This window comes from Rhipicephalus sanguineus, unplaced genomic scaffold (assembly GCF_013339695.2).
Source record: "Rhipicephalus sanguineus isolate Rsan-2018 unplaced genomic scaffold, BIME_Rsan_1.4 Seq69, whole genome shotgun sequence".
NCBI lineage: Eukaryota > Metazoa > Arthropoda > Arachnida > Ixodida > Ixodidae > Rhipicephalus > Rhipicephalus sanguineus.
Genome location: NW_023615775.1, coordinates 1 through 10,915, shown reverse-complemented (window position 1 = coordinate 10,915; position 10,915 = coordinate 1). Strand labels below are relative to the sequence as shown.

Sequence of the window (10,915 nt, the reverse complement as noted above, 5' to 3'; positions counted from 1 at the left end):
GTGATTCATGGTGACTACGGATGTGCACAGTCCATATTTATTCCCTGTATTAAGAAAAGCATGATTTCTTGAAAACCTGGGCTCAGGCCTGTAGCTGGAACATTTTTTTGGGGGGGAGGGGGCACCTACAGAAGGCCTTGACTATTTGAGGAAAACACCTATTTTCATTATTTATTTTCGGTGAAACACCCTTCTCCATCAAAATTTCAAGAAGGTGGGGGAGGGGTGGGCGGCCCCCTAGGGCAACCCCCCTGGCTGGGCTAATAAAGGAAGACAAAATGGAATAAATAAAGCCAGCATATCTGAAGCAGTATGCACGAGGTCATGTACTGACCATCACTCCCGTGACAGCTAAAGGTCCAATGGTTCGTAAACACCGTCCCCGTACACCCTCCTAAACACTCCTGGGGTATTCTGACACCCCGTCAGTTTTTTAACCAGAATGCCAGAGAGAGAGATAGAGAGCTGTACCCATACACTCCACCACAATTTAGTTATTAAACAACTGAGCTCAACAAGCGTAATGCCAGAGTTTACTGTGGCAATTTCAATATGAAACTCTGTGGCGAGAATAGACATGCCTTTTAAAAACTTCTGCATGTTCGTTTTGTGCTCTGTTTCACTACAACCATATTTAGGTTATCGAAACTCTGCTTGTTTTATTTATCAATGTGATTGTTTTCTGTATTGAGTGGCCCACAACGTCAGCGACATGCTGCAAAAGCATTGTTTGCCGCTCCAGACTGTTTGTTTCTTTTCTGTATCCCTCTGCAGAGTCTCAGTGGTTGCATGCTGCGTCTCTTGACCACCTAGCCTGGTTGAGACTCCAGTGGAGCTCTCTGCAGGGCAAGAAGTATGCTGAGGCTGAGCAGCCCTTTGAGGTGTGTAGCGAAGCACGCTCCGCCATTCCTCCTAACAGGGCAGTGATCACTGAGCCTCGTTGCATTTATCCACTGTGCAGGTGCAAGTGTTCGAGGCGCTCCCATTGGAGCCGCATTCATTCAGATCGGGGGCTGTCGAAACTTTGAGCCAAGTGGATGTGCTGGCATTTCTAGAAGCATGCCTGCTATTGTGCAAGTGAGGCTCTGAAGCGCAAGGCCTTCCGTCCCGGCCAAGGGCCCCTGGCACTCCCACCTCATGTAGGAATGCAGCTGTGCACAGGTCCTCAGTCTGACTGGTGGAAGGCTGCATACCACATGCATGCGAGAAGTGCCTTGTGAGTGTGCATCTGGCCAGGGCTTGGCCATTACATGGGGGTGCTTCCTTTTTGTGGGAAGGGAAGTTTGTTGCGTGCATCACAAACTTCAGAACTGTTAAAAATAATACTCGTGCATTAGCAATCTTGAAGGCTGTTACGCTGCTTCCTGCTGTTCACTGGTATTGAGCATTATCAAACAGAAAGCATTGCCCACCTCTGATGCAGGCGGCACAGTTCAAAGAACAGTGCCTAAAATACTGCTATTTATAATGATGCACGCACACATCATTAAGTAGTAGTGTTCAAAATAGCTCATTTTTCAAGTTGAATCAATATGTGCATTTTTTGGAACAAGCAATCATAAAATATCAAATTGGATAACAATTATTTTCTGATTTCTAAGCAAAATAAAAAGAAAGTTTGTGTGGTTGTCCGTTTGATGGATGTGGGAAGGAGGATCCCCTCCAAAAACAAAGATGCATATGCATACTTTTAAATACCGGCGATATTGTGTACAAATGGCTACCTGGTGTGCTTAACTAGCTGGTAAATGTATAACAATAAAAGGATGATCATGTCTCATTCTTATAATAACGGTAATAAAAAACAGCACATCACCAGATTTACATAACAGGTAGCATTGCCAGAGGAGCTATATAAGTGTTAGCTAAAGCGTGGTACGTTTTGATGTATGCAGACGTCGTCAGATTGGCCAAACTTGCCTTGCATAAATGTGGAGATTCCCGCTTCCACATGTGCACTTATGCACACCTCTTCTAATATCCGTATTTAATCTGTATTTAAAAGTATATTGTTGAAAAACTTGGCATAAAGAACTGTTACATTAGGAAAGGGACAGGTCTGTAAACAGTGTGTGCTTAACTTGCTTCAGCAATAGAGTATCACAGCAGTGGCACGCAGGTGTCCAGCTGTGGTGTGTGAGATGGCCTCGTGAGGAAGAGTGCGGTTTTTAGTGTTGGATGAGCACACATCATGACATGCCTGTGCAGCATTCTCTGCACACACAGCTCTTGCAGATGTGCACTGCATTAGTAGACAGCTGGTCATTTTACACTGTGAACCCATAAGTGTGGTTGCATTACACAATGTTAGTTTCCATTGTTAGCATAGCATGTATTACTTACACTCTTATACTTTTCAAAGCTTTTCTCTTGCTTTATATTTGCTCGCATTATGCTTGTTTAAATATTAGACATGTTCTGATAACAAAAATGTTTAAATCAGATTGAATATGAATAATAAATAAAAATGGCCCTCAAATATTCAATCAATATTTTTTTTTCACTTTGTAACAAACATAAGTGTGAAGTTTGTGTAAATTCTGTTAAATATACATGCTTTTCACATTATTCGATAAACATGTAAGAAAACTCCTCCACATTCAGACTCCTGGAAATTATTGCAAACAAAATTTCATGCTCAATGGATACAGACACGAAGGTAAAAGTTTTATGTGTGATGTGAAAGTTTGACATCTGCAGGTTTGCTTTTGTTTTCCTTAATGTGTTAATGTGTTAAGACAGCTTGAAATGATGCCAGCTCCACACAAGACATTGATCAAAAGACAGTGAAACCTTCCATTTGAACCTGTATCGGAGAATAGCATCCTGGTGAGCAGTATTGAATGCAGAAAGATAAGATATACAAAATGTTAAAATAAGCTGTAAACAAGACATATACACACAATGTAAAAATGAAAAAGCAGTTACCATGGATGATATCAAATACGAAAGAGTTCAACAAATGTGGACACAAGGTCTCTCTAAATACTTTGACCAGCTTTTGTGGTTTTAGTAAAGACTTATTTCTCTGCAAATTCAATTTTTCAAGACTTGCTTAGGCATGCTTTTCAGGCAGAAGCGTGCACTTAGTTCTAATTTATCTACCTGCAGCTGCATTGTGCTCTGTAATGCTATATTATCGAGCACAATATTCAGAGCCTTTGTTTGATGTTTGTTTATCAAATAATTTACTGGCTTACTGAGAGTTGAATCAGCAGCATAAGTGGGTGTCTTTCTCATTAGGTGAGTGGAATTATAAACAGTAGTTGCTTGACTCATGCATTCACTGGGTAATTGTGCCACTGTGCAACCAACCATAGCTCTTACAGTAAAATCTGTTGAAGCAATTTATCCTCAATTTTCTCCTCCTTTGAGATGCCAACTTTGTTATTGCTGATATCAATGGAATGCGAATTTAATAGCGAGGATGTTTGATTTTTACATAAAATTTTGTATATTTGCACCCCTATACTTAACAACCTGATGTGTTGGCAACTTCTTATTTCTAGAAAAATTATTCGTACTTTATTATTCGTAATTATTCGCCAAATAATTAAGTCATTTCAGGCTCGCATACTGTTAGTTTTTCATTTTGATTTCATTATTGGGATGCCTTGCCAGACTGCACTTTGCAATTAAGCGGAATAATGGTATTCACTCTGGAAGTGTTTCAAGCTTCCGTTATGGCACCTAATTGTAACGTGTAATTGATCATACAATGCTGCCACATTTATGTTTCAATGACTATTTTTTGTGCAGGATCAAGAGGGTTGATCCCAGGTGCATATTGCGGAGAGGGCTTGAAGTTGTTCGAGCAATTGGAAATCATGGCATGGACCTTGCTCTAGTTGTTCACTTGGCTAGGACATTTGCCAAAAAGGTGTGTGTTGACATCTCCACAGCAGCAGCAGCAGCAACCTTGTGAATGTCCTGAGAAGTGGAGGTACTAGCTGCAAGGCATGATGGCAACATTTGCATACTAATTTTCATGGTTTTAATGATGCAAGGTTATGTTACAAGCTGTTTCAGGTATGCTATTTTCTCTGGACTAATATAACAATATAATCTTGCCAAATTGTCAAGCTGTGTCATTTGAAGTCTCCTCTCTCAATGATTAGCTGTTACTACTCTGATTCTTCTCTCTCTCATTTGTTGCTCTCTGTTGCCGTCTTGCCGAGCTCTTTTCGTTGGAGTGTAATGCATATCTTTAGCTGTCATTTGCAATAAAGTTATCATGATGAAATCTTAGATAGGATGGTATGAGTATTTACTGAAAGTGGATAAAGAACTGCCCGATCGGTGGAAAAGCAGTTCTTTTGTTTGTGGCATGCAGTCTTCACTCAGTTGTGCCAACGGCCTGGAGGAAGAGGCGAAGGCCTTTGAAAATCAAGCAACACACTACTGGGAGGCTGTGCTCACCAAGATTGAAACACACCGCAACACCTTGAGCCCAGTGTCACCGTCAGGCCGTCTGTTCTGCGTGCCAGGTAACTGTGCTGTGAACAGCCTGCAGGAGCTGAGACACATCAAGCAGGAGGCCCAGATGTTCCTGGCTGTGGGTGCCATGAATGCAGGCTGCCTGGATGAGGCAGCCAAGATGTTTTCAGGGCTGACCACTGCACAGGCTGCATATTACGCAGCACTAGTAAGTAGGCAGTGATGTGAACCTGTACCTGTAGTCCTCATGAAATAGTTCACTGATTTTGGATTTCCTGAGCGGCTGCAAAATTTTACGAACAGACCAGGTGCTGGCAGAACTTATTAGTGTTTCGCGCGTGGTCTCAGTGGAACTTATCTGAGATTTCAGACAGCATCTTAAAGGGGTCCTAAACCATCCCTCATGCTTGGTAAAAAAACACATACTTACTGCAGAAACCCAATGTTGCTGTAAAAAGCTCAGCCAAATCTTGTAGTTATGGGCAGCAAGGAGGCTTTACAAGCAGAGTGCAAAGTTGCGGCTTTTTCAAATGCCCTCCTTCATACAGAGGCCCGCCCTCACTTTCTTCTGAGCTGCTGGCACCAGCTTTATTTTGTTGTAGTGCACATTGCTGCTAGTTTCTGCAGATGTTTTGGTCGGATGCTCTTCTTGCCATGGGGCACTGGCACAGTACTCTATAGCGGGCTAAAATTACATAGTAGCAACGGTAGCGTGCACAGGAATTTCACCGGAAGTGAAGAAACATGTTTCGTGACGCATGCTGACGTAGCTTCTTGATCCTCTGCCATCCCTTCCTTTGTAGCTTCCGGCACGCTTGTCAGGACAAAAGAAGGGAGGAAATACCTCAACTAAGTGTGAAACCCCTGTAACTCCGCTCATACTTGATGAATTTAAAAATAGTTTGTGTTAATCGAATCATGAGGCAGTAAACTGTTATACTGAGATCATGTGATAATGACTTGGAAAATTGCTTCAGGCCCCTTTAACTCATGGACAATTTCTTACGGCAACGAAGAGAAAGCTATGGGGACAGAACAATGCTCTTGAGAATAGGTGTGAAATTTCATTAATGTATTTGCATTTGTTTGAGCTAAGTGAAGGAAACACGTCTTCCCTACTGTAGCAATTTCATTAATATAAAATCTGCCAGTGTAAAACTATCTCTTTTTTTTTGCTTTGCTATTCTGTTATTGGACAGAAAGAAGCAGTAATGGAAAAACTGTCCAAACTGTCAGGAGTAGCTATATTGATTCAATATCTACTTTAATAGATACGTATACTCCCCATGCCAGTAGCTTCCCCTTCATTGTCATGCGAAGTTGTCTGTAGGTATAGCTTGGTCTCAGTATCTCTTATATGAGATGTCAGTTTTGTAAACATTTTATTTCCATGGTAATTATGGTAAAGTGATCTTTCTTGTCCAGGAACACTCCAGAGAAATCTTTAATCTGTTGCTATTAAAGTTTATTACGTGTTATAGCGAGTCCGTGGAAATATAAGAGGTTGTGTTCGGATGAGTGCAGTGAGGCTTGTGCAGTGACCACCTTAAACTTTTGTGGAAAATTATTTTCCTGCATGAATGCCATGAACGACAAAGCCAGTCTTAGTATTGTGAGAAAAAATTTTGTATGCTTGGAAAAAAAAAAGCGAATAGTAGGTCAAGAGCACTTCCTGCAGTTTGGCCAAATCAACATTTCAGTTAGCTTCTAAAAACACAGAGTGTTGTGGCTACGACCTTAAAGGAAGTAAGGTTAAGACTGGGTCAATAGCATTGATTGTGTTATGTTGGTATGTTATCTTAGTGTTACCACCTTGGTATGTAAAAAAAGTCGTTGTAAATGTGTAACTTTTCATAATATTACCAATATTTAAGACCTTTTCCCTTTAGAACTGTGCAGGGCACGGTTTTAAAATTTTGTCAGCCGACTTGTGTATACATTTTGTCATCATTTGATGTAAATACTATCTGCGTCCTCGATAATGGGACAAAATCGACAATAGGTGTTCAAATTAAGGCATTTTTCTCAGTTATCATTATTTTAAAAATCTTTATCAAAAAGGGTCATCTTCAGTTATCCAAAAGACCTCTCAAATTGAGTCTGTTGACTTGCACTACCACAATCTTAGGAAGAAATCTTGCATAATCTCTTTGGTTGTGTAATTATGAAGCCAGCAATGTGAGAATCATTGAGACTGCTTCTGTTATATGTTAGGCACATGCGTTCTTGTTGTTCACAGGTTCCTTTAATTTGCGACACTGAAACTTCCCAGCATTCATGGTATAAATGTCAAATATAAGGACTGAGCATGCTGTTAGAACACAAGCTGTCGGCCATTCTTCTCACCTACATTCATACACAGATAATTTAAGGCCCTTTTGAAACAAGCTGCCTTCTCGTGCCATATTCAATAAGTTTGCTTACGAGGATGAAACAAAAGATGTAAACAAAAAATGTAAACAAAATGTGTGCATCCTAGGTGAAAAAAAAAGGACAAGCATTGGCATTAGCATGAATCATGAAAGTGTGTGCATGAATTGTTTCTACGTGCTGTGAGAGTGGAATAAGCAATGTATATTTGAGTTCAGTCTACAATGCTGCCGTGGTCTTAATGGAGTTACTTTGATGGTGTGCTGATGCCGTGGTGGCTACGGAATTGTGCTGCTAAGCTCAGGTGCATGCATGGTTTCGATTTCCAGCCATGGTGACCTTATTTAAATGGCGACAGAAGGCAAAAGTGCATGGATATAGGTGCCAATTAACCGCTTCCTTGCTATTTTGTTATCCCTAATTAGTTTTTTTATCCTGGACTTCTCTTGCCAATATGTCTCAATTCCTTCGAGCGAGTGAACTCTCTCCAGTTCTTGCCGCTCCATAAGATTTGTTACTCAGAGGGTTCTAGCATGGAGAAACATGCCAGAATGCTGAAATGCAGCCAGCTCTTCCCTTTCAGTGCAGTAGAAGGAAAAGTACTCTTGGCAAGCCAAGCTCACCCTTGGCCATTTTTACTTGAAATGCATAGACGAGTGCAGCTTGTCCACGGCACGAGAGATGTTAAAGAACCCCAATGGTGAGAATTAATCCAGAATTACCTGATCTGGCACGCCCCATAATCATATTATAGTTTTGGAACATAAAATCCCAGAATTTAATTTAATGGTGTGGTGATGATAGGTGATGGAGAAGATGGCTGAGCGCGAGTCTCCCCGACGAGATGCACAGTACGCCTTGCTGCAGAAGGAACGGACAGCACTGCAGCTTGCCCTGGAGCGTAGTTGCCACGAATCTGACTGGACCTTGGCTTCCACGGTGTCTGAGCTTTTGGACAACCTACAGGAGCGCATGAACCACACCAGTTTCACCAGTGAGTAATACAGTCAAACCTGCATATATCAAATTCGCAAGAAGATGGGAATTAGTTCCACATATCGTATAATTCGATTCAAAGCTCTTAAAGAATTTACCGCATTTTCGATGCGAATTTCGGTACACAAGTTGGCTTCATGGCACTGCTAATGCAAAGTTGGCGGTTTCACGGCACTTAGCTAGGATTTTTTTAAAATTATTTTTCCGCGGTTTGTAGTTGGGGGTGTGGGTTACGTGCAGGGGTGGGTTAGTATGTGCAAAAAATATGGTGTTGATGTAAACGGCACCTCAGCATCTTGATACGCAGCTGTGCATGTTTGTCAGGCACCGGAAGCCTCTAGTCTGCCTTCTTGGGACGTTGTATGCAAAGGGGACATCAAATTTCTTTTGTCCACATTCAACTGTGTTGATTATCACAAACTTGGTGGAGAACAGCAGGTTCTTCCATTTCACGGCAGTCCTCATATTAAAGGGGTGGTGCCACCAAATTTGTGGCTTGCGCATTCTTTGCTGTAAGCGTTTCCTATAGCTCCTGGAAGCATGATGCACGCACCAAGATTCATGTATTCTCGCTAAATAATGTAATATCGTCTTCTGATGTGGACAACTTTTGGTTTCGGTTTCTGGGCACCGAGGTTGGGCAGTGACGTAGAAGTGTAGGAGGCGTGGTCACGTGACCACACAAGGCTGTGACGCACTTAGCCAGGAAGCGATCGAAACTCGGCGAGTGATGTAGCAACCGATGCTTTGCCGGTACTATAGTGAATTAGAATACATTCTAGTTCACTACAGCCGGTACGTACGTTGTGGAAGTGGCGGAGGTCCGGAGGTCACTCACGTTACTACAGCAGATTTGGTGTGACGTCACTACAACTTTCATTGACCATCCTACAGATCTACGTCAGTGTTGGCGCGCTAGCGATGGGTTTCGATCGGGGGAATGGGCATTTAGGTACACTTTGAAAGTGAATTAAAATATGTTCTAAACGTTTGCAGTGTCCGACCCTTTGTGTGGATATGTCCTTGCTTACAGAGGAAACCCACAACAGGCTTGTTATAGCCTCGAAATTTGATGGCACCACCCCTTTAAAGAAGTGAAAGGAATATCGCAGAGACACTAATGGCAATTGCGCACGACAGGCCGATGGGAGTGACAATGCGGAGAAAGCATGTGGTGGCGAACGGTAGTTTCTACTTGCTCTACGCAGCACCCTCCTAATCACGCTGCTCGCTCTGCTAAATGCAGGAAAGCCCCCTTCCATGAGAAAAAGCCAACTTCTGGAGGCGTACTGCAGAAACCATTGTGCAAAAAACGCACAAGGGACGAGGTGATGCCAGGACAAGTGCTAACTTTCCATAACATTGCGCTTTGGTTTCTACAGTACGATGAGCTACCAACATGCCCAAAGCACCTCCTTTTTGGGGCATTTCGTGCTGTCCAATGTTCGATGAATGAAATGTCCCAGCTACTTTTGTTCAATGTTGCCGTAGATTCCCCTATACATTGACATTGTAGCATTGTCATATTCGGAAATAGTTCGATATAAAGGATAATTCGATCTGCCCGAGGTCAGTATAGTCAGCTTTGACTGCATTAGCTTATCAGTGCTTGTTTCATTGGTTTGGTTTTTGTTTTCACCTGCATCAACGAAATGTAAAACAGTGTGCACAGATACAACAACCTGGGAAAGAGTGAAAGGTAGGGAATGGATTTCTTTGTTAGACACAACCCAATGAATCACGTTGTAAACATAACCTTGCATTATGAGGTTGTGTCTAAAAACACAACCTTGGAAGACATACAGGTTCTATGAGTCTGACATATTCAGCCATACAGACTTTGAAATTAATGCAATCCTCTGAGATATTTTAGTACAATAATAGTGTTACTTCTTCATCTCATCTTGGCCCCCCTGTTTTATTTTTTTAATTTATATTTTTTTGCCCGCGAAATGAACCTTTTTAGAATGAACCTTTAAGTAGCAAAAGTTCCAGTTCTGCTTGCCTTTGTCGCATTTTTCTTCATTGTATTTTCTTTTCCTAATGCCTGTGTACCAGCTAGCTTAGCAACATTCCCGCCGATTTCTGGTTTTTCTCTCAAGCTCTCTGTTGGACCTGAAATGCAAGGGGTATATTTTTCTTTTTAGCAATGTGTACTTTAAATTCACTAGCAAACACAGAGGGCAAATACTTCTGCTACATTTATTTAATTTGTTCCCATTGATGCATCTGCCAGTCATAAAAATGCTGGAGTTGCTACTTCGTCGTAAAACTTTATGAAGGCGAAAGCCTTTTATGTCTCACAGAGTCAAGAAATTTTTGAAATTTAGCAAGACCTTACAGTACATCGCGATACCTTGTTTGGCGGCGGTGTCAACATGAATGATGCAAAATAACAGCTAAGTAATAAAAGTCTGTCAGAAGTCACATGATACTCAAGTGCATGCATGTGTGCCAACGGTGTACCGAAAGTGGACATATCTACTAGCGCGAAAAACACACAAAGGACAAGGTAAAAGACGGCAGACAGGACGCAGCGCTAAGGATTTAGTGCTGCATCCTGTCTGCCGTGTTTTACCTCGTCCTTTGTGTGTTTTTCGCGCTAGTAGATATGTCCACAGTTAATACGCACCAACTAGCCCAACTCGCTTCTCTAATACCGTACCGAAAGCCTTACATAACATGATGTAACATGAGAAGTAACATGCCCTCATCATGACACCACATATCGCCACAATTTGTTATGTCATCACAAGTCGTCATCGCTTGGTCAAAGGTGGGCGGATTTCAGAGGCAGTGCAAAACCATGTGAGGTGTAGAAAGCTTACAATGCCATCGATCCAGGACGCAGTGCAAAACCAAATTAGGGGCACAAAGCTTTCAGGGGGGGAGGATCAACACAAATAAACTGAGAAGAAAAAGAAATGGGCTTTTGTCTTCAAGTCGTCTTAGGCGAATGCCTAGTGGACTGTGTGACATTTTTATATGTACTGCATCTGCCTATTCGCTGGCACTTTGTTTTTTTTTTTACATGCTTTATTTATGGGTCTCCTCTTGATTTTGCAATTGTCATGCTATGTTGTTTATGGACAATACAGTTTACAGTATGGGA

At 41.8% G+C, this 10,915-nt stretch overlaps 1 protein-coding gene across 1 annotated transcript; it reads left to right on the top strand.

Annotated features, from left to right (window-relative positions):
* Nucleotides 1–770: 770 nt before the first annotated feature.
* Nucleotides 771–7,801, top strand: LOC119378101 (uncharacterized; the record flags this gene model as incomplete). Its single annotated transcript, XM_037647344.2, has 5 exons — nucleotides 771–881; nucleotides 962–1,216; nucleotides 3,760–3,880; nucleotides 4,334–4,645; nucleotides 7,612–7,801. Coding segments are annotated over exons 2-5 (694 nt in total), but the record flags the coding sequence as incomplete, so codon positions are not given.
* Nucleotides 7,802–10,915: the final 3,114 nt, after the last annotated feature.